The following is a 26,584-nucleotide window of genomic DNA, read 5'->3' as shown; positions in this document are numbered from 1 at the left end:
GATCGTATGTAGGAAATGCTTACTATATAGAAGGATGAGGTAATATCTTTTGGAATTATGAAGGATTGAAACTATGACAGTGTAGTTAAGTTCACGCTCCATGATGACAGTGAGAAATATGTCGAGTTGGAATGAGATGATGCATATACTGTGAAGTGAAATGTGAAATGATGGTTCTTTAATATGAATAATGTTATGAGTTTATGGTAATTAATGTTGGTGATAGTTATTGTTCTTCGTGAGTATGGTCATAGTTGTTTTGTTAAGGAGAATAATATTCCAAATAACGTATTTTTGAGGTAGTTAACGAATATAATGTGTCTTCAGTTGACCATTTATCCATGAGTAAGCCATGAGTAGACTAGGATACGATCTCAATGCCGTCCGTATGTTGATATTTTATTAAAAATCACCAAATGATCCATAATGAGAAGGATGATATTAAATTCGCCTACTTAAGTGCATTTCTTCTAATTGCAAGATTTTTCTCATATGTTAGGGAAGCTTTGAAGTGTTTTCCAATGCATTACCCAATATCACTGGTGACTTAACTTCACGAATAAGAGTTGTTAGTTGAAAGTGAAGTCTTCTTACAAGGTAGACCACCCAAGTACCGTATATTTTGATGGAATGACGGCCAGATACACCTAATAGCACAGTGTTATGACACAGATAAGCACTTGAATTAATTAATGATCTCGAATTGAGAGAATAATTTGCATAATTTTTTAGATGTGATGTTTGATCATAATATTTTAAGAGTATACATTGACTTAAAGGGAGTTGTCGATGCTTATGCAGGATATGTGCCAAGAAACATGGACATGTTTTGAAAATACGATATCTGTCCCGTGTTTTAAATATTCTGAAGACATTTTCCCAGGTTAATTCGGTTGTATTTGGATACAAAGAGTTAGAATCAAGAAAAGATAATGTATTTCCATGAATTAACGTAAATGAGACGAAAGAAAATAGTACATTCAAATTAATTTTTCAACAATTTATTTAGGGAAAGATGTGATTCCAGTTCTTAATTGATTCATTGCCAAACATGAAACTGCGTCCTACATTTTCAAGAAAAATCTCTCAATCCACAACAGTGTAAATAGTATGTTATGATGTAATTTTTCATTCATTTTCGTTAGATGCATCTAATACCTTTATCTAATATCTTTTATTTAACTTAGATTCTTTTCTTTTCAATTAGATTTTCAGACTAATGTCTTTCAATTAAGATCGTTTAAGGTCGTGTTTGTTTTACTTTTAAGCATCCTAACTGGATATTTTATTTTTACCGGAAGACTTTAACTTAATATTCCCAAAAATGAACTTCACGACATATGTATAGTTCAACATTCATTACCTTTTATCTCAAAGAGAGAATATGATAATCTTTTACTCCTGATTGGATTTAATTTATAATAAATGAAGCATGATAAAAGTCAATCTTTCTTTTAATGACTTTTAGAGTAATTGCCTAGTTGTAAGTGCTAATGTCTTGGTAATTTCACAATCTACAAGTGGATACTAGCTAGGAATACGAGTAGGAGACGTCCTTCTGCGTAGGTTAGATATTTCCACGAGTATAGATCGGTGTTCTTTTTCTCATTCGGAACCCATAGCCCGTAATCCATGAACGGCGATAGTTATAATTATATTTGAGATAGTCTGGGTCTTGTGCGTCCTTACCTGGACGTGGGAACGGCGCAGTATAATGCATTAAAATGTACTGATCAACTGCAGTCATAATAAAATTATCAGTAAAGAAGGGTTTATAGAGTACACCTGGTGAAGACTTGGATATGGATTACAAGAAGCTCTGAAATTCTTCTGCAATTTGCCCACAATAACATTCAATACTGCACAATGCTATGAAAAATTATAATGTATGCATTTAACAAGAACTTTCTTAGGACTTTACATGTAAGGGCCCTTAATAAATACAGTAGGTCCTACCTTTGACAATTTCCATGTGACAAAATCAATATGTGCACCCCAGGCAACTAAGCATCCAAACAGAATCCTAACAGCTTGACAGGGTAATTATCTTCAATAATTTGATGAGTACTTCAGCCAAACATCAATGCAATTTTTATTGGAATTTAGTAAGAGCTTGTTTGTTCCAATCAGACATCAATGATCTGCATTTAAAGCTGTCGCCTATATGGCATATTCCATAACAGTTGTTTATCTAGCTCTTAGACATTTTCAAACAACTTGGAAATTTATGAAACATTTCCCTTGATAATTTACTCTAATCCCATACTCCTCGTCCTATAAATGAATATGCTTGTCGTTGTCTCTTCTATCTGTAGCTCAATTTTTTCACACTGACCCTTCATTGTGTTAATCCTATTCATATCCGTGACTTTATAAAGTGTGATTTATCCCTTGTTTATTCCTTCCTATTGTGTATATTGAGCAAATATTAATATTAAGAAAATATTAAGAAACATATGAAAACTTTCTACATTTGATACACCCATTGACAAAAAAATCACATATCAAGGCGGAGTTTACATTCTGCTATAAAACTAAGCATGCAGTTACTGAATATCTCAAGCAGATAGTGAAATAATTAGCATAGTACATGACTAGTTGAACAGTCTTGTCCCAAGAGGGCCTAAACATTGTATCCCATCGCAGACATATCCTCGGGTTCATAGGTTCCCTTCCCAGGCTAGTCCAGATGGTAAGTCACATGATTTTCCTTAGGAATGCCTGGTTGACAATTAGTATTCATAATACACATACTTAACTCCATTCCCTGAAACTTAAAAATACAATTAATACTTTATTCACACAATGATGTATTCACTATTTTATATTAAATCTCTCTGACCATTTAAATCAATTCTCATAAGTTATATTTTGTTTTCACAATCAGATCCACTTGTAACCCAGTCCTCCAGCTTATATATTTTCAGATATGATCTCAATCTTTTATTGTCTATTTTGTGGCTTTACTTCACACCGACACAGATAGGTCTTATGGCGATGATGGGATAGGAAAGGCCTAGGAGTTGGAAGGAAGTGGCCGTGGCCTTAATTAAGGTACAGCCCTACGGAAAACCATCTTAAGGACTGCTGACAGTGGGATTCGAACCCACTATCTCCCAGATGCAATCTCACAACCGCGCGCTCCTAACTGCACATCTAACTCGCCCGGTTATTGTCTATTTATGCAATTCAATCTTTCAAGTACTGTGTTCACGAATCTCTTCATTTTAATAATAGAACAAACAACAAAATAATGACAGGTTAATGTTTTCTCTGTTTGAAGTTAGTGGTTGAAAAGACGCGAATTTCGACATGACATCTGAGGTTACTAAGCTGCAGGAGTTATACAGACTGGCCTTTGGTAATTGACCATATATGTCTATAGCATACAATTCACAAGGTTTTGTGAATAGGTTGATGGTTTGCTAAATAACAGTTCCATTTCATTCTTAGACAGATATCATACCGGTATGTCTTAATTGTATCCCTGACCATCTTTTGAAGTCCTGATCATGTGAATGTTTCTTGTAACACCAGCACCATCTTATCAACCTCTCTGTGTTAGATTATTTTATGGACATACCATATTAGATCTGCCTGTAAGATTTTTGGAACAATTTTTCTCCATTTTGTCCGATCATGTTCGATGTACTGGTACTTAAATAATATCCCATCTTCATATTTATGTTTCACAGTCAAATTATCTCAAATTTTCATGACTTTTCCCCCTTAAGAGACTGTATAATGCCTGGTTCTTCATGTTGGATTTCCACAAGCTGTTTCAATATATTTAGTATCTCTTGAACTTCTTGCTCTATTTTAACTGCATTTATGTCATTTTCATCTTCCCTCGGGTTTCTGCTAAGTATATCCGCTAAAGTATTTAGTTTTCCTGGATATTTAAATTCTAAATCATATTGTAAGTATCTTGGTGAATGGATAGAACCTAACATGTCCGAAAAAAGAAGCCTTTGCTTCACGCATGAATAAAATGGAAATGGCTTACCATCTGACTAAAAATGTCTATAACAAAAGATCTATATCTCTGAATGCAAAAATCAAACACTATTGCACTCTCATCCGGCCAGAGGCTCTATATGTAGCGGAATGTCTCGCCATGAACAAAAAAGCATGATGGAGAAATTGGAGGCCAAGGAAAGAAAGATTTTGAGGAAAATCTTAGGTCCAGACAAAGACAATGGCGAGTTTAGGAGACGGCACAACCAGGAGTTGTACTCGCATGTGGAGAAAATAACCGACGTGATGCGGAAAAGGAGGATTATTGTTTATGGACACATGGCCCGAATGAAGTAAACACGGATAACCAACTGCATTTTCACTTTCCATCAAGAGAAAAAGGCAAAGGGGGCATGGTTCAGTGACGCACAGAAAGATCTGCGGGAGATTGGGATCTCATTTGAAGATATCCAGGAGCGTGTCCCACTTAAGAAAAAACTCCAAGAACATCAGAGTTTCCAACCAAAGCCGAAGATGAAAACTGTAAAGGCATGGACAGAAGAGCGAAAGGAGCAACAACTTATACGAATGAAGGAATACTTGACCAACATTAAAGCTCAAGGGAAACAGTTGAAATGCCATGGTCCTTAGTTCGCCGAAACGAAATAATAATAATAATAATAATAATAATAATAATAATAATAATAATAATAATAATAATAATAATAATAATAGTAATAATAATAATAATAATAATAATAATAATAATAATAATAATAATAATAATAATAATAATAATAATAATGCTATCAACCTAAAAATATCAGCAAGAAATTTTCGCAAAATGTTAGAAAAATTTAGAGAGAATTTCATAAGGATATGATAAACTCCATTGAAGTTAATTATCATAACACCAATGCTAGAACTATTATAAACGTTTTGGAAGACAACTGCATAAATATGCTCCTTGTACATTAATGTTGAAAGATGAAAACTGAAAAATGGCACACAGCAGTAGTGAAAATGCTGAGATTATGGCAAAAGCATTCAGTAAACTTTTGAACTGTGAAGAACATAAGGAACTATTACAAATTAATACAAATACTCCAATAAAAACCAAATTTAATAACACAGATCCTCCAACATTTCAAGTATTAGAAAAAGCACTAAAGGAACTTAAAAATTATAAGGCACGCGGAGAAGACCAGGTTTTTGTAGAGATGTGGAAATATTCAAGTAATACAGTTTGGATTTCCTTACACATGGCTTTAACAAAAATTTGGATCGCTGAACAGTTTCCAGAACATTGGACAACAGCCTTAACACACCCTGTTTATAAAATAGGAGATAAGAGTTATCTGGATAATTAGAGAGGATTGTCTATCTTGGACTGCACATACAAGATTTTTCCAAGGTCTTATATGGAAGGATTAAAGATCAACTAGAAAAAGAGGTAGGAGAATACCAAGGAGGCTTTAGACCCTGGAGAAGTTGTGCTAAACAAATCATCACTCTAAAATGAATAAATGCATAGGTACTACAGAAAACAAAACAAGCATATAGAAATAACATTTGTTGAATTACTTAAGAAGGCATATGATTGTATACATAGACCTTCACTGTTAAAAAATTTACGACCGGGCAGTAGGCCATGCGCGTAGAGGTGCGCGGCTGTGAGCTTGCATCCGGGAGATAGTGGGTTCGAATCCCACTGTCGGCAGCCCTGAAGATGCTTTTCCGTGGTTTCCCATTTTCACACCAGGCAAATGCTGGGGCTGTACTTTAATTAAGGCCACGGCCGTTTCCTTCCAACTCCTAGGCCTTTCCTATCCCATCATCGCCATAAGACCTATCTGTGTCAGTGTGACGTAAAGCCCTAGCAAAAAAATAAAAAAATAAATGACGGAATTTTGGACTCAGTTTAACTAATACCATATCAAAAGTAAAGTTGAGAGGAGAGATTTCTGAACTATTTTTTATTAAAACAGGTTTAAAACAAGGAGACTGTTTATCACCATTACCATTTAATTGTGCATTAGAATTTATAATAAGGGAATGTTACAAGGTCAACCCAAAGAACATAAAAGTTGGAAGCTCCAAACAAAATTTAAGTTATACTGTTTAGGATTTGCTGATGACCTTGCTCTATTGTCCAACAATATTCAGGAAACTTGACATCAAATTAAATCTCTACAGGAAATAGCACAAAAAGTAGGTCTTACAATATCCTTTGAAAAAACAAAGATCATGTTTACACATCTCCCACTGGTAAACGAATTAACAGTTGATGGGAAAGAAATCAAAATTGTTAATAAATTTAGGTATTTAGGAGAAATCATAACTTATAATCTTAATGAGATACCAGCTTGGCATAACAGAATAAATAAATTAAAGAAAACAAATTATATTACCGGTACCAAGACTACATACAATAAAAAAGCTTATCGATAGCAGCAAAATTAAGACATTAAAAGCAGTTAAACAGCGATAAATAACTTATGCTAGTGAAACCAATTTTAACCACTAATACAGCTGAAACAGACAAAATACTTAAGACGGAAAGAAGAAGAATTAGAACATACATAAATAAACAGTATCAAGTTAATGGACAATGGAGAACAGCATCAAATAAAACAGTTTATAAGGAAATTGAACCAGTATTGAGCACGATTAGGGAAAAATGTATATCATTCTTTGGACATCTTATCAGAACACCTGACACGAGAATCAACAGAAGAATAATTGAAAAATTATGAAATATTATTATTATTATTATTATTATTATTATTATTATTTATTATTATTATTATTATTTATTCTCAACAACCGAAGTAAAAATAACCTGGCATTAAATAATTATGATAATCAGAGATGCAAGGGAGTTTGAACAATCGTTCCTATGGAGTTATTGTCAGTGCTGATCAAACACTTAAATGCCATATATTGGGGCATGATTATATTGTGCTCACTTCTTCATAATAATTACAGTTAATTAATTGTTTCCCTTGATTAGGAAAAACCAGTATAACCAGAACAGAGACGTCTTAATCTGTTCCCAAAAATGGAGCTGGAAGTGACCTCTGAGTACATAATGTCGCAAGCCACCCCTCCTGGAAGACGAACACATGTGACATTGCCTTGGTTACTTCTCCTTCATCCTCAGGGTTGGTCAAAATCTACGCCCAAACGTTAGCTGTTTCCCTTTCCACCTGGAATTCTTGCGATCACGAGTGCACTACTGCTGCTGCTCCTCCTCCTCTTCCTCCTACTACTACTACTACTAATACTACTGCATAGTTTACCTGGTAAAAGTATGTTTGCCACTGATACTGAAATGCCTGTGGACATTATAACTCTGGATCTGTACTGTGCTCCATGAAATTCTGCAAGATACGACATCAGAACAGCATATGGACCACTAATCCTAGAGAGGGAGGAAAAATCTCCATTCAGTTCTCAATTTTTTCAAGATATTTAGTAGTTTCAGAATGTATACTGTAAAACATAGTTAAGAATAAGCCTTGAGAGAACAAGTATAACAATAGTTACAAAAGAGAATACTACAAAGAATCTGGTATAGTATGAAATGTATTTCACGTGTGAACAATTAATAAAAATAGAATAGATAGAATAAAACAATGAAAGTGGTTAAGGGACAATTCAAAGAGTTGTTAATTATCAATAAAACTACTTCAAAACATGAATTATTAAGTCTACAACAGGTATTTTGTACATGAACACTGAAAGACAGATATTATATCATTTTTGCTAGTAGTTGAATGTTGCACTAACATATTCAGATTTTCAGCAATGCTGGAATGTGTAAGAGCTGAGATTGGGAAGATATCAGCCATGGCCTTAATAAAAATGAATTCCTGGCTTTTGGCTGGTGTGAAAATGCAGAACTATAGAAAACTATCTTCAGGGCTGCCAACGGTGTGGTTTGAACTCACCCTTTCCAAATGCAAGCTCATTGTTATGCAATCCTAACTGTGAAGCCAATTGAAGCTTGAGGGGGCTAAATTAAAGGAAAGTAATAATCCAAAGTTCCATTCAAATGCTGAATATTGCAACAGTGAATTTTATTTAAAGCCATTTTAAGAATTACCAAATTGACCAGGTCCTCCATAGTTACCTCTTAATCTGCACCTGCACTGTCAGTCTACAGAGTCGCGCAGCTGTGAGCTGGCATCCGGGAGATAGTGGGTTCGAACCCCACTGTTGGCAGCCCTGAAGATGGTTTTCCGTGGTTTCCCCATTTTCACACCCGGCAAATGCTGGGGCTGTACCTTAATTAGGGCCACAGCCGCTTCCTTCCCATTCCTAGGCCTTTCCTGTCCCATCGTCGCCATAAGACCTATCTGTGTCGGTGCGACGTAAACCAAATAGCAAAAGATAAAAAAATAAAAAGTCTACAGAGTGGGCAGAAAATCTCTTTACACTATATACAGCTAGGTTCAGACAAACCTTTTTATGGATCTACATCTGTGTCCAATACTCCATGTTCATTGCAAAGGTTTATGTTATGGGTTATGAACTTCATATTGTTGGTCCATATTGAACTGAGATAACATATAAATAATGCACAGCAGAGTTTTTCACCTATTCATTACTAAGTTGTATTTATAATATTTACATTACATGGGACTAGTTTCGACCCTACTCGGGGTCATCATCAGCCATATTAAAACATAAACAATTTGGCGAAATCCTAAAACATGTTTTCTAGCAGTAATAGTCTTATGAAAATATAATTTTACAATATGGAGTGTGGTTGAAATGTTGCAAATGAAATTGAAATATTACGTGTGATGTAGGTGAGTAATAATTAATACAAGTACATTATACACGCTGAGAAGTCTGGAACAAAAGTACAAATAAGGTGCTCTGTGTTGTTAAAATTTATAGACTCACGGAATTCAGTAGGTCCTGGTGATATATAATGGTTGTGGACCGAGTGCTATGGCAATAAGAATGAATGTAAACTGACACAAATATAAAAATATACAATTATGTACAATGTCTGAGTAACAAAATGTGTAGTTGATACTCTCTAGAAGAAGAGTCGACTATACACTGTATCAGCTTAAGCGGAGAATTTGGCAATTGGTGTATTAAGAAACCAAGCCGTGTTGATGGGCTGCATGGTTGATTGTTGTGCATAATGTGAAGTTTTTAGAATTCTTGTTGAGAAGAAAGCAGACACTACGCGTGGTGATATTAATTGGTGGAATTCACAGTTCATAGCGGAAAACAAATTGGACCTATTAAAATCGAGAAACGCCAGTAAAAGGCAAAGTACGCGGAAAGAGGAAAAGACTACCACAAAGTGAATGGACACTTCCTCGTGCTGTGGTGTGTGTAGCATAGTTGATAGCGTGCGACTCGTGGCAGAAGGGGAAATATGGGCGGGGAGGAGGGCAGGCGCATGCGGGTTGGATAGAGTGGCGGTGGCTTGGGAGGGTATGGGACGGGGGGGATTGGGACGGGAGAACTTAAGGCGGAGCTGAAGGGTGCGGGAGAAAGGGAAATTGTTTCGGAAAAGTACCTTTAATTAAAGTTAGGATTGAGTTCTGGCTGGATGAATTATTGTTTCTGAGAACAGTGATAATAAATCGTAAAGTATGTTGGGTTTTCTGAGATATCATTAAGATTGTAATTGGCTTTAAAATATTGGTCTAGGTATATGTAGTAATTTTCCATTATGTTGAGTAAAGGACCCTTACTTGCTAATTCAAGGGTGTCCATGTCCTGTTCGATATTGGTAAAATTATGGTTATAATCTTGCATGTGTTGACCGTTCTGCTAACATGGCGGTAAACAGTGATTTAGTTTTTTCTCCGAGTTGTGATAGGTTTGGTAATAATATGTGTATGAAGTGCAATGGATCTATTCATGGAAGTAATGCTAGTCTTAATAGTCTTAATGCTTCTTATGAGTGCGTATTTAAGGATACGTTTGGTAGCGAAGTGTCGGATCCTGTAGACGATGTCGTTTCCGATAACCTCACTTTGGACTCCTCGCATTTGAGGTTTAGAATAAGAGATCTGGAGCTCGAACTCTCATCCAAAGATGAAATAATTAAAATGTTATCAATGGATCTAGCAAATGTTATGCTGGAATTGAAGAACTTTAAACAAAATAATGTTGAAATGCCGAGACAATACGAAAATGATTTTAAAGAGGTAAAGTCGAAGAATGTTAGGCCTAACTGGAAACATGTTGCATGCAAAGATTCTGTAAATAGTAATATAGTGATACAAAACAGTTTTCAGGCGTTAGAATGTAATGATCATGAGGCAGTCATAGAACATGACTCAGCTGCAGTGTTGAAAAGACAAAAAAATCCCGTCGGCGACCGGTACATAAACAAGCCCGTACAGTAATAGTGGGGGACTCGATGATAAGAAATGTTGGACCCGAAGTTGAAGAGGGAATTGCGTACTGCTATCCAGGCATACGAGTGGGTCAACTTGCTGAACATGTAAACAGTGACAGTATTAAAGAAAAACTCGAAGCCCTGATAGTTCACATTGGCACAAATGACCTTCATAATTTCTCAACACCTTGTGACATAATGACCGAAACTTGTCGGGGCGACGACAGGATAGTATTTATAGTTTGATATACCACAATGAAATAAAATGTACCATAATTGATAAGATAACGTTAGGTGATCAAACGTGCTTAATAAAATATAATAATAGGCTTATTACTGCGATAAAAAGGAGGTTTCCAGCGGTAAAGCTTTGTCTCAGTGACATTTTATATCGGCATGATGTTGATTATCGCTATATATATATGCTGTGAACTCCACTCTTGACTGGTTATGCCGAAATGGAAATGTCCTTTTTGTCGATGGTAGTAGTTGGCTTAGAGGTAGTGATTTTAGAAAAGATGGGCTACACCTTAACAGAAAAGGAACCTCTAAGTTTGGTAAACTTCTCAATAGAATATCTAGTAGAATGCTCTCGGGGAACTAATTAAGAAAATGAGGGGGGATGCTAATCCTAATGGCAAAAATTTAAGTGATACAGAAAATAATTTAGAAAATATAACTTATATCAGGAATACAATACAAAATGTAGACAGGGAATCATTTCACAGAGATCAGATACACTATACTAAGAAAGCACCTAAGACATCAATAAAAAGGTTAGTTGAAGACTTTAGAGGATACTTTCAAAATATAAATGGACTTCGAAGCAAACTAACTGAACTTAAAATTTCTTCATGTTTAGCTGACTATGACTTCATGATATTAACCGAAACAAACTTAAATGATGAAATTAGTGAGGTGGAACTCGGACTCGAAACGTATTCAATTTTCAGATGTGATAGGTCTTCTTTAACGAGTACGAAGGCATCTCATGGGGGGGGGTAATGATCTGTATTAACAAGAGGTTTAAATATACTCTGATACCGTGCATTAACACAGTTGAACAGTTGTTTGTGTCCCTGACTTTTAACACCACAAAATTAATCATTGGTGCTGTATACATTCAACCCAAGTCTCGTGTCCAAAAATATTTCGAATATTGCAGTGCTGTTGAGAAAACTATGTCAAATCTTGACAACCATTTATTGCTCATTGTTGGTGACTACAATCTACCACATCTTAATTGAATAGTAAATGAAGAAACATCTTCTGGCCTTATGTCAGTAGGTAACCACACTATGCAGTCCAGTTTAGTTATAGACACTTTTTCTTATCTCTGTTTAAATCAGTTTAATGCTATCCCAAATTTTCTGAATCACTTTCTTGATTTGGTTTTCAGCAACTCCAGTTCCATTGAAGTAAAATCTAGTAATGAAAGCATTGTCCCCCTCGATAGACACCACCCAGCATTAGAGATTTCTTTACCTTTAAATGGGCTATACAATTCCTTGCCTGCTGATAGATTTTATTTTGACTTTTTAAATGGTGACTATAATGGACTAAATTATTATCTGTCACAGTTCAGCTGGAAGGAGATGTTTCAAAATGTATCAACTGATAAAGCAGTAGAAATCTATTCAGTACTACATTATGGCATGGAACTTTACATCCCTATACGGAATTTTAAGACTCCCAAATTCCCAAAGTTGTTTAATCATAAATTGAAGTCCCTGGTTATTGAAAAGAAGAAAGCACACAAGCGATACAAAATATCAGGTCTCAATAGTGATTATCAGCATTTCTCGAAATTAAGAAATGAATGCAAGTCTGAATCTAAATCTTGCTATACAATGTATATCTCCAACTGTGAACGAAGTATCACTTCCAATCCACAGAAATTCTGGCAATATCTCACTTCTAAAAGGTCATGTGATAATATTCCTTCAACAATGCATCTTAGTGAAGTTACAGCAGATACTGGAAAAAATACTGTCAATCTTTTTGCTAACCACTTTTCATCTGTTTATTCTTCTTATAAGAATAGTAGTAGTATGTCATATGATTATCTTTTCTCTGTCAATCTATCAGTTATAAACATTAGTAAGGCAGAAATTTACAACAAACTGATATCTCTGGAATTAAAGAAAACTGTAGGACCTGATGGTGTTTCAACTTACCTGCTCAAGTACTGCTCATTTATTTTATGTGAAGCACTCTTTTATCTGTTCAACTTTTCATTGAACCAAGGCGTTTTTCCAGTGGAATGGAAGAAAGGATTTGTTAGTCCAGTTTTCAAAAATGGTGATAAAACTGACATAAAACAATATAGACAAGTTATAATCTCTTCTCATATTTCCAAAATTTTTGACTCAATAATTCTTGACAAAATCACACCTCGCTTTAGAAACATCATCATTGATGAGCAACATGGATTCTTTTCAGGACGGTCAACCTGTAGCAACCTTCTTTTATTCTATCAATTCCTCTTGGATGCAATAGAGAACCCAAGTGGACTGCATTTATACAGACTTCTCAAACGCTTTTGACACTGTCGACTACGATATCTTGCTGCAAAAACTAACAGGCTACGGAATTAATGGGCCTCTCCTCTCATAGGTTGAATCGTACCTTAAAAATCGCCTGCAGATTGTTAAAATAAATCATTTTTCTGCGCCTATTATTGTTACCAGTGGAGTTCCTTAGGGGCCTCACCTTGCGCCCTTAATTTTTACTCTCTACATAAGTGACACTAAAAATATACTTAAGAATTCTGAATTGCTTTTATTTGCTGACGATGCAAAAAATTTTATGCAAATTAATTGTCCACTTGATTGTTTAAAACTTGAAGAAGATTTACATCATCTGGAAAAGTACTGTATTCAAAATGGGTTGAAACTTAATCATGAGAAAGCATTTTTTAAAAACAAGAAGAAAATATCATTTCAGTACAAATTTAGTAATAACAACATTCTAACTCCTGTTTCACAAGTTAATGACCTTGGTGTTTTATTCAGTTATAACCTATCGTTTAATGAACATTGAAAATATTAGTAAGAAAGCATTTCAAAGATTGGGTTGCATTACTAGATATTCTAGAGAATTTTCAAACTTAGCTACCTATCGATTGCTGTATGTGTCTCTGGTACCCCCTATACTTTTTTGCTACTTGTTTTACGTCGCACCGACACAAATAGGTCTTACGGCGACGATGAGGCAGGAAAGGGATAGGAGTGGGAAGGAAGCGACCGTGGCCTTAATTAAGGTACAGGCCCAGCAGTTGCCTGGTGTGAGAATGGGAAACCGCGGAAAACCATTTTCAGGGCTGCCGACAGTGGGGTTCGAACCTACTATCTTCCGAATACTGGATACTGGCCGCACTTAAGCGACTGCTGCTATCGAGCTCGGTCGCGCCCTATACTAGAATACTGTACACCTGTTTGGAACCCTTCTCATCAGACCTCTATCCATAGATTAGATTCAGTACAACATAAATTTCTTCGTTTATATTCATTTAGAGCAGGATTCTCATATGATAATGTTGATTATACATCCTTACAACAGTCCTTAAATCTGCATAGCCTGTCACAACGCCGTGAATTATTGGATATACTCTTAATTTTTAAATTGCTTCATTCCTTGGTGAATTGTCCACAACTCCTTGCAAAAATTAACGTACACGTATCAGACAGACGCACAAGGTTCAAGAATACATTGTCTACTAATTGGCATAGAACTAAGTACGCATTCAATGGGCCAGTTGAACGAATGTCAAGATCTCTAAACAAAGTGGATATTGATGTATTTAACTGCTCATTGTCAATATTGAGATATCACGTACATAATCTCCAGAATTGACTATTACTTTCCTGTGATTACTTGTAATATAACCTGTGTATATATCTGTACATATTTTTCTAATTATACTCCATTGAACTTTCTTTTTAGTGTGTTTTGTTTTGTTTATTATTCTCTACTGTTATGTAAAATGGTATTACCTTTAATAAAGTATTATTATTATTATAATCATCGTCGACATGGATAGCTGAAAACTTATTGTATTTTATTGCGTTAGTATGCTCATGGTATCTAATATTGAAGTTTCTTCCGGTTTGTCTGATGTAGGATTTTTTACAGGTATTGCATTTGATCCTATAAACTCCTAATTTAAAAAACTGCTGGTCTTGTTGATATTTGAAGTAAGTTATTGTGTAAAACGTTCATGTTTTATTGCTGGTTTTGAAAGCTATTTTAACGTATTGTTTCTTGAAGATATTGGTTAACTTGTAAATATCATTGTTGAATGTGAAGGTGGAAAATGTTAGGGGTTTAGTTATTTCTTTTTTGGTGTAGTTTTAGGGCGATGTTTGTGTTTATTGATTATCCTTTCTATGAAATGATTGCTGAAGCCGTTGAATTTTGCAATACCGCGGATTGTGTTAAGTTCATTCTTTAGATCTTTCTTGGACATAGGTATGCTAAAAGCTTGATGAACTAGGTTATTGTATGTAGCTCGTTGGATTGGGGGTGTACTGAATCTTGGCGAATGATGGAGGCTGTTTGAGTAGGTTTTCTGAATATTTTATAACTGAAAGGATCAGAGTTACTAGTGATAGTTACATCTAGAAAGTTAATTTTTTGATTTGATTTGAATTCTAGTGTAAATTTGATATGAGTATCAATACTGTTGAGTCTTAGGAGGATGGTGGAATCGTTAATTGATTTTTCATCCATGATTGCGAAAACATCATCAACATATCTGGCCCAGAAGTGAATAAATTCATTGTCAATTTTGGTGTATTCGAGGAAATCTAGGTATATTTCTGCCAAGATGCCTGAGGCTGGTGATCCCATTGCCAAACCATCCTGTTGGTATATGACATTGTCGAAGGTAAAACATTTATTGTTTACATTTAGTTTTAATACTCTGATAAAATCTTGTATCTCTAATTTGCTTAAGTGGCTGTTTTTGTTTAAATTGTTTTTAATTATCGGAATTAATTTTCATACTTGTATGCTTGGGTTACATATTTACAATCTCGAAAGAGTGGATCAAGTAATCAGGTTGCATACTGAACTAGTTTAGTTTTTCTAGTAGCTCTGGTGTGTTTTTATAGACTTCTTGGATAAAAATTGATGATTTTTTCTTAGGAAACTTTGGATGAATTGTGATATTTTGTATAAGGGGCTTGGTCTATAGTTGATAATTGGGCGAATGGGAATGCTGGCTTTGTGCTGGGGAGAGCTTTAGCAGTGGGGAGACCTGGGTTTATATATATGAGTTTGGATTTTTCCTGTTCAATAAAAAAATGAACTGGATTTAAGAGTTTGTTTAAGTAGTCTTTGAATTTTTGTGTGGCGTCTTTTTTGATTATAGAAAAGGAGGTATCTGTGAAACAGTTTTTGTTTTATTAATATATTCTATTTTGTCCATGATTACTGTAGCATTGCCTTTGTTAGCTTTGATTACGATGAGTTCGTTGTCTTTGATTTTCTTTTTGAGGGCGTATATGTGTTTTTGTTCAGCTATTTTGTCTTTATTATTGAGATTATGTGTGGGTTTGTGTGGTTTATGTGTCGCCATGTTCTTTGTGCATCCTCTGCAGCACAACAGAGGTGATAGTTTAAAATGCTACATAAATTCTATCTTTCAGCTGATCTTTATCCATGTACTGTCATTTCCCATCTCTACTTTAACAAGATCCTAGAGTGCATTGTCCAGTGACGGGCTGAGTGGCTTAGACGGTTGAGGCCGTGGCCTTCTGACTCCAACTTAGCAGGTTCAATCCTGGCTCAGTCGAGTGGTATTCGAAGGTGCTCAAATACATCAGCCTGGTGTTGGTAGATTTACTGACATATAAAAGAACTCCTGCGGGATAACATTCCGGCATACCGGCATCTCCGAAAACCGTAAAAGTAGTTAATGGTATGTGAAGCAAATAATATTATTACTGTCCAGTCTGGTGAAGTCCAGGCTTCGTGTGAGCTATTGCAATGGGGCACAAAAGTCTTGTGACACATCTGATCCAGCGGTTCAGAAACAGTTTTTTCAGCCGTCAGTGGACCTTCAGAGCAAAATATGGTGGAACAACATCCTGTTGGAATTTAGCGATGTCAGCTGTTCTTCTGGCTATTGAATATTGATTCTGCCACAGCAACACAAGTGTTGGCAGTAGTGCTTGTTCTCCAGCTATGAGGTAACATCACAAACACTTCCCCTTGCCATACTAGAAACGTTTGTCATGAGAGTGACGGTTTCACAAAATACACAGCAATATTATTTTTATTAATAATAATCATTGAATATTGAATTTTCACGACCACATTGTAATCGAAAGCGACTTTCAACCTATTAGGTCGTGTTACGTACATTTAGTACGTGTTGAAGAGATGTTAAGTACAGAACAAAAATGGGCAACCAGACACCAGTGGGATCCGAACCCACAACCTCCCGATTTCGCGTCGGTTGCTCTACCAATTGAGCTATGGTGGCCTAGGCCATGTTTGTTCTGTTGGAAAGGATCTAAGCTACAGGTCTGGTACTACTTAGTACCACTTAGTACTACTTAGTACCAGACCTGTAGCTTAGATCCTTTCCAACAGAAAGAGCATGGCCTAGGCCACCATAGCTCAATTGGTAGAGCAACCGACGCGAAATCGGGAGGTTGTGGGTTCGGATCCCACTGGTGTCTGGTTGGCCATTTTTGTTCTGTACTTAACATCTCTTCAACACGTACTAAATGTACGTAACACGACCTAATAGGTTGAAAGTCGCTTTCGATAATAATAATCATAATTCTCACAACATAGTCATTTATCTTATGTGTTGTTGGATGTTCATAAACCCACGTGTAAGTCACCAAATGCTCCTCAACACTGAAATCACTTGTATCTGCTATTGTGTTACTCTCCCGAATAAGCAAAGCAGGAATAACTAAACAATGAAAGCTGCTTTTGACTCGAGAACATCACTGTCAGTTACTGTGTCAAGGGACTATCGACAAAAAATATTTTAAAAATGACTACACATCTTTTATTATGGGCTAGTGTAAAGGGCCTCTCCTGGGAACCACATGACCTTGCTGTGGTAGTGAGGCTTACGTGTCCCAATGAAGCAGGTAGCCGAGCCCTAGGTGCAACCATATCAGATGGGTATCTGTCGAGAGACCGGACTAACGAATGGTTCATCGAAATGGGGGTAGCAGCAGTGGTGTATTCCGGATTCACCACTGAGGCATGCAACTAGTAACTATGCAGTAGCACAATGTAGTACCGTAAGTAAATTCCAATTCTACTCACCATAAATGCATGTAGGTGAACTCTACTCTGCGATTCCTTTTGCAAAATTCCTTAGTGACGTCACTGCAGAAGTTCTTACGTGATTTCATTTCAACAAGAAGATCCTTTTCTATAGACATCATTCCTAATGCAGAGAGACAAATCTGACTTATAAAGCTTGGGAAGACCGCTGTGGAGACCACTGGTCAATAGGAATTTCTGGATTTGACCCACAGTCTTATCTTTGAACTGTTCAGAATTGAACATTGCCCTCAATTCGGATTTCAGTCGTACTATATCAAAATATTTCCCATAGACTTCAATCAATTTACTGAATTGCTCTTTAGGAAAATTGCCAGAAAAAAATAAACACTCAAGCATCTCAGTGAAGGACAAATCTCCTAATGAACAGGAGCGATATTTTAACTGTTCTAAAATAATATCATTTATTTCCAGGTAAACCCTCCTATACTCATCTTTAATCTGCCACCTGGGCGACTGCCCTAAATGCAGATCAGTATTGACTGATTGATTGATTGAAAATGAAGTTTCTTCCTTTCTTCTTTTCATTGGTGGATCAAATGTCTCTTCTGTTCAATCCCGGACATTAGCAAATACACAGTTTCGCATTATTGATGCTTTAGTTTCTAATGAATTCACTTCGCTGGTGCAAAGTGCAATGTCTAAGGTCTTAGATTGAAGGATGTTAGTCCTATATGTGACATCAGTCAATGAAAACATCTCATTAAAATATTCTGAAGAAAATTGAACTGAAATGCCGTTAACTTCACAAGAAACGCACTTGCCTCATAGATTATAATGTTATCCCGGTTCCTAGATTCCTCCAAAATACTTTTGTAAAGCCCTTGGGGAGGGACACGATATTCTGTGATGGTCTGTATTAATCGGCTGGAATAGTTCCACCTTGTTGGAGCTAGCTTAGGAAACCTTTTCTTGAGGACACTGTCCAGCAACTTAGTTCTCTTAGAAGAACTGCTAAAGAATGTTGCAAAACCACTCATCGTTGTGAAGAACATACAACATTCTTTCGTGCATGACACAGCTTGAGAAAGAATTAAGTTTATGCACGTAACAGTGGGTGAGTGCAGCCTCAGGAACCACTTCTTTTATTTTAGCTTGCACACCATTCAGCTGACCTGCAAGCACCACCGCTCCATCGAACGTCTGCGCAACTAATTTTTCACGGCGGTCAAAGTTATCCAAACACTCAATCCCAAGTCTCATCAATGCATTCGCTGTGCTATCAGAACCCATATTATAGGAACCAAGTCATCTTTCAACAATATGAATGTATCTGAGAGCCAAGCAATTTTACTGTAAGATTATGGATTGAATGTGTGAACATAATTCTTGTTTTCTGCTTTTTTAAAATTTAAATGTTAAATTTTCCTCAAACGAATGGGTCGTAAAAGGCTTTTCAGAGATTCTTTCTTTCTTTCTTTCTTAATCCGTTTAGCCTCCAGGGTTGGCTTTTCCCTCGGACTCGGCGAAGGATCCCACCTCTTCCACCTCAAGGGCAGTGTCCTGGAGCGTGAGTCATTTAGTCGGGAATACAACTGGGAAGGAGGAGTAGGACCTCACCCAGGCGGCCCCACCAGGTATGCTGAACAGGGGCCTTGTGTGGGGAAGGAAGTGCCATGGCCTCAAGTTAGGTTCCATCCCGGCATTTGCCTGGAGGAGAAGTGAGAAAACACAGAAAACTACTTCAAGGATGACTGAGATGGGAATCAAACTCAGTTGACATCCTGAGGCTGAGTGGACCCAGTTCCAGTCCTCTTACCACTTTTCAAATTTTGTAGCAGAACCGTGAAGCGAACCACCCGGGCCCCCGGGGGTGGCAGCTAATCACACTAACCACTGCACCACAGAGGCAGGCCGTTTTAGACTCATTCATCGTTAATACATAAAATATCGAGCACAAGGAATAGCACAGAAACAACACACAATTAAATTCACTATTTACCAAAACATACAATGAATGAACTCCCAAGTCAGCCACTACTCAAACACTGGAACTAAATCACCCCAGTGACAATGGTCACTTTCGTCACGTTGGGTTCTCGCCAGGGGGTAATCAGTGGTTCCCACTCGCTGTAAGCTTGGACAGGCCGACTTTCTCCAAGTTGTTAACAGATGGCAGAGGATAGTACATGGATGGTCACCAAATTTCAATTATGGCGACATCATTCGGAGGGTTTCAGAACTATGTCTGCCACCGAATGCAATCTAAAGATTGAGTGCGTTAATTCCTTAACTTCTCCATTTGCTTTTTCTTTCTATCTACAGTGGATTAGACGGCGAGCATACACCAGCACCACATGCAGTCAAGCAACGGAACTAGTGCAGTTACGCGGAAATTTCGAACTTCTGAGAGATGAAATTGTCAATACTTGACTTGAAACAACCTCAAATCATACTTCAGACAGCTCTTCACTCTATCATAACGCATGCAATGAACGCCTTGCATGCAAGGAGAATACGCCACCGAGTAGCATCCTTTAGGAAGTTGCAAAGGGAGGCAGACTAGATGATTGACTGATACGGCCTTCTAATATTACTCAATATGGCTTAACTGTGTTGACACTGTTACATGGCTGAAAGCAACGGGAAACTACAGTCGTAACTACCTCCTGAGGGCATGCAGTTCTCTCTGTATGAATGATGTGCTGATGATGGCTTCCTCCTGGGTAAAATATTCCGGAGATAAAATAGTCACCCATTCGGTTATCCAGGTGGGGACTACACGAGAGGGGACAATCATCAGGAAGATGGATACTGACATTCTGCGAGTCGGAGCGTGGAATGGTAGAAGTTTGAATCGTTGTGGTAGGTTAGAGAATCTGAAAATGGAGATGGATAGACTAAAGTTAGATGTAGTTGATATAAGTGAAGTACCATGGCAGGAAGAACAGGATTTTTGGTCAGGCGACTACTGAATTTACAACACAAAATCAAACAGGGCAAATGCAGCAGTTGGTTTAATAATGAATAAGAAAATAGGGCAGTGGGTAAGCTACTACGACCAGCGTAGTGAAAGGATTATTGTTGTCAAGATAGACACCAAGCCAATGCCCACCACAATAGTGCAGGTGTATATGCCTACTAGCTCAGCGGATCATGAGGAAATGGAAAGAATATATGAAGAGATAGAAGATTTAATACAATATGTAAAAGGTGACGAGAATCTAATTGTGATGGGAGACTGGAATGCAGTGGTAGGCCAAGGAAGAGAAGGTCATACAGTACGAGAATTCGGATTGGGACAAAGGTACGAAAGAGGAAGTCGGCTGGTTGAATTCTGCACTGATCATAATTTAGTTCTTGGCAATACTTGGTTCAAACACCACAAACGACGGCTTTAAACGTGGATGAGACCTGGAGACACTGGAAGGTATCAAATAGACTTCATTATGATTAGGCAGAGATTCAGAAACCAGGTGTTGGATTGCAAGACTTTCTCAGGAGCTGATGTGTGCTCTGACCACAACCTGTTGGTCAAGAAATGCCATCTGAAATTGAAGAAATTCAAGAAAGAAATTCAAGGAGATGGGATCTAGAAAAGTTGAAAGAAAAGAGTGTGAGGGATTGTTTCAAAGAACATGTAACACAAGGACTAAATGAAAAGGCTGAAGGAAACACAGGAGAGGAATAATGGACAGTCATGGAGAATGAGATCAGTAAGGCTGTTGATGAAAAGTTAGGAAGAAAGGAAACATCAACTAAGAAACAGTGGATAAATCAAGAGATACTAGACATGATTGATGAACAAGAATGCAAAAAATGAGGAGGGCACAAAAGAATACAGGCGAATAAAGAATAAAGTAGATGGAAAGTGCAGGACAGCTCAGGAAGAATGGCTGAAAGAGAAGTGCAAGGATGTTGAAGGTTATATAGTCCTAGAAATGGTAGATGCTGCATACAGGAAAATCAAGGAAACCTTTGGAGAAAGGAAAACTAGGTGTATGAATGTTAAAAGCTCAGATGGAAAACCACTTTTAGGGAAAAAGGACAAGTCAGAAAGATGGCAGGAACATATATAACAGTTGTATCAAAGTAAGGAAGTAGATGATAGGGTTCTGGAACCAGAAGAGGCTGTTAATGCTGATGACATGGGAGACCCAATTTTGAGGTCAGAATTCAACACAGATTTGAGGGACCTAAGTAGGAACACGACACCAGGAATTGATGACATACCCTCAGAGTTACTGACTGGCTTTGGAGAAAACAGCATGGAGAGGTTATTCCGTTTAGTGTGTAGGATGTATGATATAGGAGAAGTGCCATCCGATTTTCGACAGAATGTTGTTATACCTATTCCCAAGAAAGGAGGTGCTGACAAGTGTGAAAACTACCACACTATTAGTTTAGTATCTCACACCTGCAAAATTTTAACCTGTATTATTTACAGAAGAATGGAAAGACAAGTTGAAACTGAGTTGGGAAAAGATCAATTTGGCTTCAGAATAAATGTGGGAACACGTGAAGCAATCCTGACTTTACGTCTGATCTTAGAGGAAGTTGACACATTAATAAAAACCACCTTTCCAATACATAGTAATCCTTTATATTTAGGATAAAACCATTATCAGATATTAAAATTAGGACATGTTTTGCTCATACTTCGTGAGCATCATCAGCCAGAATAACCTAATTCAAGGTAGGTCAGGGCCCTGATTCCAGTACATATAACGTAAAAACGTATAATAATACAACGATAAAACGAATTACAACAATTTAAAAATGATCAGTAAAAATATAATATGTCTATTAAAACATTTAGTGACCATTAAAATAGCTTGAAGTGTAGGTGAATGATAAGAAATGTTATTGGTACATTGCTGTGAATGATCATTCGTACAGAATGATGAACGTAATCCTCACACGTTGGCATTAAACTGTTTATAGTTGTGAACACTTTTACACCATAAGAGTGAACTATTGTGGACTGCTATCTTGTTACAGATGTCTTAAGATCACATGTGTTGGTTGAAAAACGAATTGTATGGGTGGATAAAACATCGCCTGGTTAGCGTGAAACGGCTTTAAAAGACTCCCTCGTGTTATATTTTATCGTAGTGTTATTCAATATATACTGTCATTGATCTTCGAACGGGGGACTAAAAGATCCCATAGATGAAAAACATGAAACAGGTGAGCCCTACGAGGTCTTTCAGTCCCCTGTTCGAAGATCAATGACAGTATATATTGAATAACACTACAATGAAATATAACACGAGGGAGTCTCTTAAAACAAGTTCACGCTAACCAGGCAATGTTTTATCCATCCATACAATTCGTTTTTCAACCAACACATATGATCTTAAGACATCTGTAACAAGATAGCAGTCCACAATAGTTCACTCTTATGGTGTAAAAGTGTTCACAACTATGAACAGTTTAATGCCATCTTGTGAGGATTACGTTCATCGTTCCGTACGAATAATCATTCACAGCAATGTACCATAATATTTCTTATCATTCACCTAAACTTCAAGCTATTTTAATGGCCACTAAATGTTTTAATAGACATATTATATTCTTACTGATCATTTCTAAATTGTTGTAATTAGTTTTATCATTGTATTAACTTATTATACGTTTTTACGTTATATGTACTGGAATCAGGGCCCTGACCTACCTTGAATTAGGTTATTCTGGATGATGATGCACACAAAGCATGAGAACATGTCCTAATTTTAATATCTGTTAATGGTTTTATCCTAAATATAAATGATTGCGATGTATTGGAAAGGGGGATTTTATTACTGTATCAACTTCTTATGCTGAATACCAATACGGCTCTATAATGAGATTCTCAATTTGCAATGATCTTAGAGCGCTGAATTAAGAAAGTCAAGCCAATGTACATGGCTTTCGTAGATCTAGAAAATGCATTTGATAATGTTGAGATTCTGTTTGAGATTCTGAAGGTGATCGGGATCAGATACCGAGAAAGGAGAATTATCTACAGTCTATACAAAAATCAGTCTGCAGTGATAAGAATCGAGGGCTTTGTAAAGGAATCAGCAATTCAGAAAGGAGTGAGGCAAGGCTACAGTTTGTCCCTCTCCTTTTCAATGTTTACATTGAATAGGCGATAAAGGAAATCAAAGAGTAATTTGGAAAGGGAATCAAAGTAAAATCAGACTCTAAGCACTCGCTTTTTTCTGTTTTATGCCCCAGGCTAGGGTTATTAATCATTTACAATACAAATCGTAACCCGGCCGAGAACCGAACCCGGGACCGCCGGATCACAAGCACATGCGTTGCCCCTTACACCGTGGAGCTGAACTGCTTGAATTCAATATTGGCGAATATGTAAAAGCATACTGTCAGATTATTATTATCACTACAATTATCGTCATCATTATCATCATCGTCGCCAAAATAGACCTACAACATTAACACTAACGATGATACAATCCCGAAACAATTTTTAATGTTTGCTGACTAATAATCATCTTGTATTCATCGTATCACGAGTTACCAAGGGAGGAACGTGGAACTATAATTCGAAGCAGTTCCGACAGTAGTTGATAGATGGCGTTACTGCATCAGTGGAGTCGACACTGGAGTCGAGAGTGTCGGTTCCAGAGGTAGCAGTCTCGACTCTTCGTGACTCCGTTCGCAGCCCATCCCTAGCAACTAGAGTAATGATAATGGCATGGAATAGGAGGGGAAGAAAGTTAGTGAAGGGAGGAGCAACCCAGGGGAGCGGGTGGCGTGCGAAGGGAGGGGCGGCGAAATGGGAAGTGGCTTAATGCGGAGCCGACAGGTGGGGGAATGATGGTGATTGTATCGACGGAGGACCTCTAATTAACTTAAAGAAAGATTTTGATCCGCTAAATTGTGTTTCTTGAAATAGGTAATGAATAAATCAAATAAAATATTGGACTTTTCCGTTATTTCGTTAAGGTTATAGTTAGCATTAAAGTACTGGTCCAGATGTATATAAAAATTCTCAATTATATTAAGCAGAGGGCCCTTGTTAGCTATTTCAAGAATGTCCATGTCTAATTCAATATTTGTGAATTTATGATTGTAATCGAACAAATGTTGGCCGATAGCCGAAAATTTATTATATTTGACTGCGTTGATGTGCTCCAAATATCTTATATTAAAACTTCTTCCAGTTTGTCCTACATAAGAAATATTAGTGCAGGAGTTACATTTGAGCCTGTAAACACCTGATTTTGCGTACCTGTTGACCTTGTTGATGTGTGACGTGTTATGTAGAATGTGTATACTGTTATTATTGGTTTTGAATGCTATTTTTACGCATTTTCTCTTGAAAATATTAGTGATCTTATGAATTCCGTTATTAAAAATGAAAGTGGAAACGGATTCGTATTTAGTTAGTTCTTTCTTAAGTGTTGTTTTGGGACGAAAATTATGTTTATTAATAATACTTTCTATAAAGTGGCTACCGAAGCCGTTGAATTTGGCTATACCGCCAATAGTATTCAATTCAATGGAAAGATCTTTCTTGGCCATGAGTATGCTGAATGCTCGGTGAACTAGGCTATTATATGTTGCTCTTTTGTCAGGCTGGGGGTGAGTTGAATCTTGACGAATAGTAACTGCGGATTGGGTGGGTTTTGTATAAATTTTATAGGTTAAAGAATCTGGATGTCTTATGATGATTAGATCTAGAAAGTGTATCTTTTGATCTGTTTCTCATTCTAGAGTGAATTTGATATGGGAGTTGATGCTATTTAGCCCTTGAAGGGTGGTGGGAGTGTCTGTTGATTTTTAATTTATAATTGCTAGAACATCATCAACATACCTAGCCCAGAAGAGGATATTATCGAATTTGTTGTTGATTTTATTGTGCTCAATGAAATCAAGGTTAATTTCCGCAAGAATACCTGAGGCCGCTGAACCCATTGCCAGTCGGTTCTGTTGGTAGGTAATACCATTGGAGGTGAAAATTTTTTTGTTTACGACCAATTTAAGTAACGTAATAAAGTCTTGAATTTATAATTTACTCAGATTACTATTTTTGTTCAGGTTATTTTCAATGATGGGAATTAACTTGGAAATTTGGATACTGGGTTGCATGTTTATAATATCAAAAGAGTTGTGAGAATAATCGGGTTGCATGCTGAACTTATTTAGTTTATCTATTAATTCATATGTGTTTTAAATGGACTTCTTAGATAAGAATTAGTAGTTATTCCTTAAGAACCTTTGGATGAATTGCGATAGTTTGTACAATGGACTCGGTCTATAATTAATGATTGGTAGAATACGAACACGGCCTTATGTATCTTCGGGAGAGCTCTAGCAGTATGTCTGTTAATGTATCTAATTTGATTATCGTAAAGTTTAGAGTTCTATAATTTATTCAGTTTATGCTCTAAATTATGTTGTATTTTGGCTAAATCTTTAAATAGTTTGTCTTGGCTATTTTTTAGCTTTATGCCTAGGTATTGGAAGGCTTTTTGTTTTGCTTGGTTAGCGTCATTTATCCAGTGACAAAAGATTTGGAATTGTAATCATAAAAACATTGAACCATGTTAGTAAGGTTTGTGCTGTTTTTGGCTGCAATAACTTTGAACTTGTTCAGCTATCAAAATTGTTCTTCCTCAATACAAAACAGTGTAAGTAAATTCCAATATTGTAAAATTTTGGTATACAAATCACATTAGGCTTAACATTTTGTTGTCAACAAGTATTCTTATATTAATTAGATGAAAAAATTATAACAAAATACCTAAATCAAAAATTCTCTTACCGCTTCTCCCTGATCTGTGGGGTAGCGGGTTTGAGCTGTGTCGCACATGTGGATTTGGCCCTATTTTACGGCCGGATGCCCTTTCTGACGCCAACCTGGTATGGAGTAGGGAAAGACCTATTTTGTTCTTGAAGAGAGAACTTAAAAAGGAAGTCTATTTACACGTTTCATGTAATTACAAGGTTAGAAAATGTAGTCTTGTAGTGCCTAAAATG

General features: G+C 36.7%; 1 protein-coding gene across 6 annotated transcripts in view; it reads right to left on the bottom strand.

The window, feature by feature from the left end:
* The window catches only part of LOC136858376 (synaptic vesicle glycoprotein 2C), a 277,164-nt gene that overhangs the window by 164,408 nt on the left and 86,172 nt on the right, over positions 1 to 26,584 (bottom strand). For 5 of the 6 annotated variants that reach the window (XM_067137872.1, XM_067137873.2, XM_067137877.1 and 2 more), the window contains one exon: positions 7,260 to 7,381. The exons of the other annotated variant lie outside the window; for it this stretch is intronic. In XM_067137872.1, coding sequence (XP_066993973.1) covers positions 7,260 to 7,381 — 122 coding nt within the window. The remainder of the gene's footprint in view (positions 1 to 7,259; positions 7,382 to 26,584) is intronic. 6 annotated transcript variants of the gene reach the window in all.

Source organism: Anabrus simplex, chromosome 1, assembly GCF_040414725.1.
Source record: "Anabrus simplex isolate iqAnaSimp1 chromosome 1, ASM4041472v1, whole genome shotgun sequence".
NCBI lineage: Eukaryota > Metazoa > Arthropoda > Insecta > Orthoptera > Tettigoniidae > Anabrus > Anabrus simplex.
This window is presented reverse-complemented; position numbering and strand designations above follow the sequence as displayed.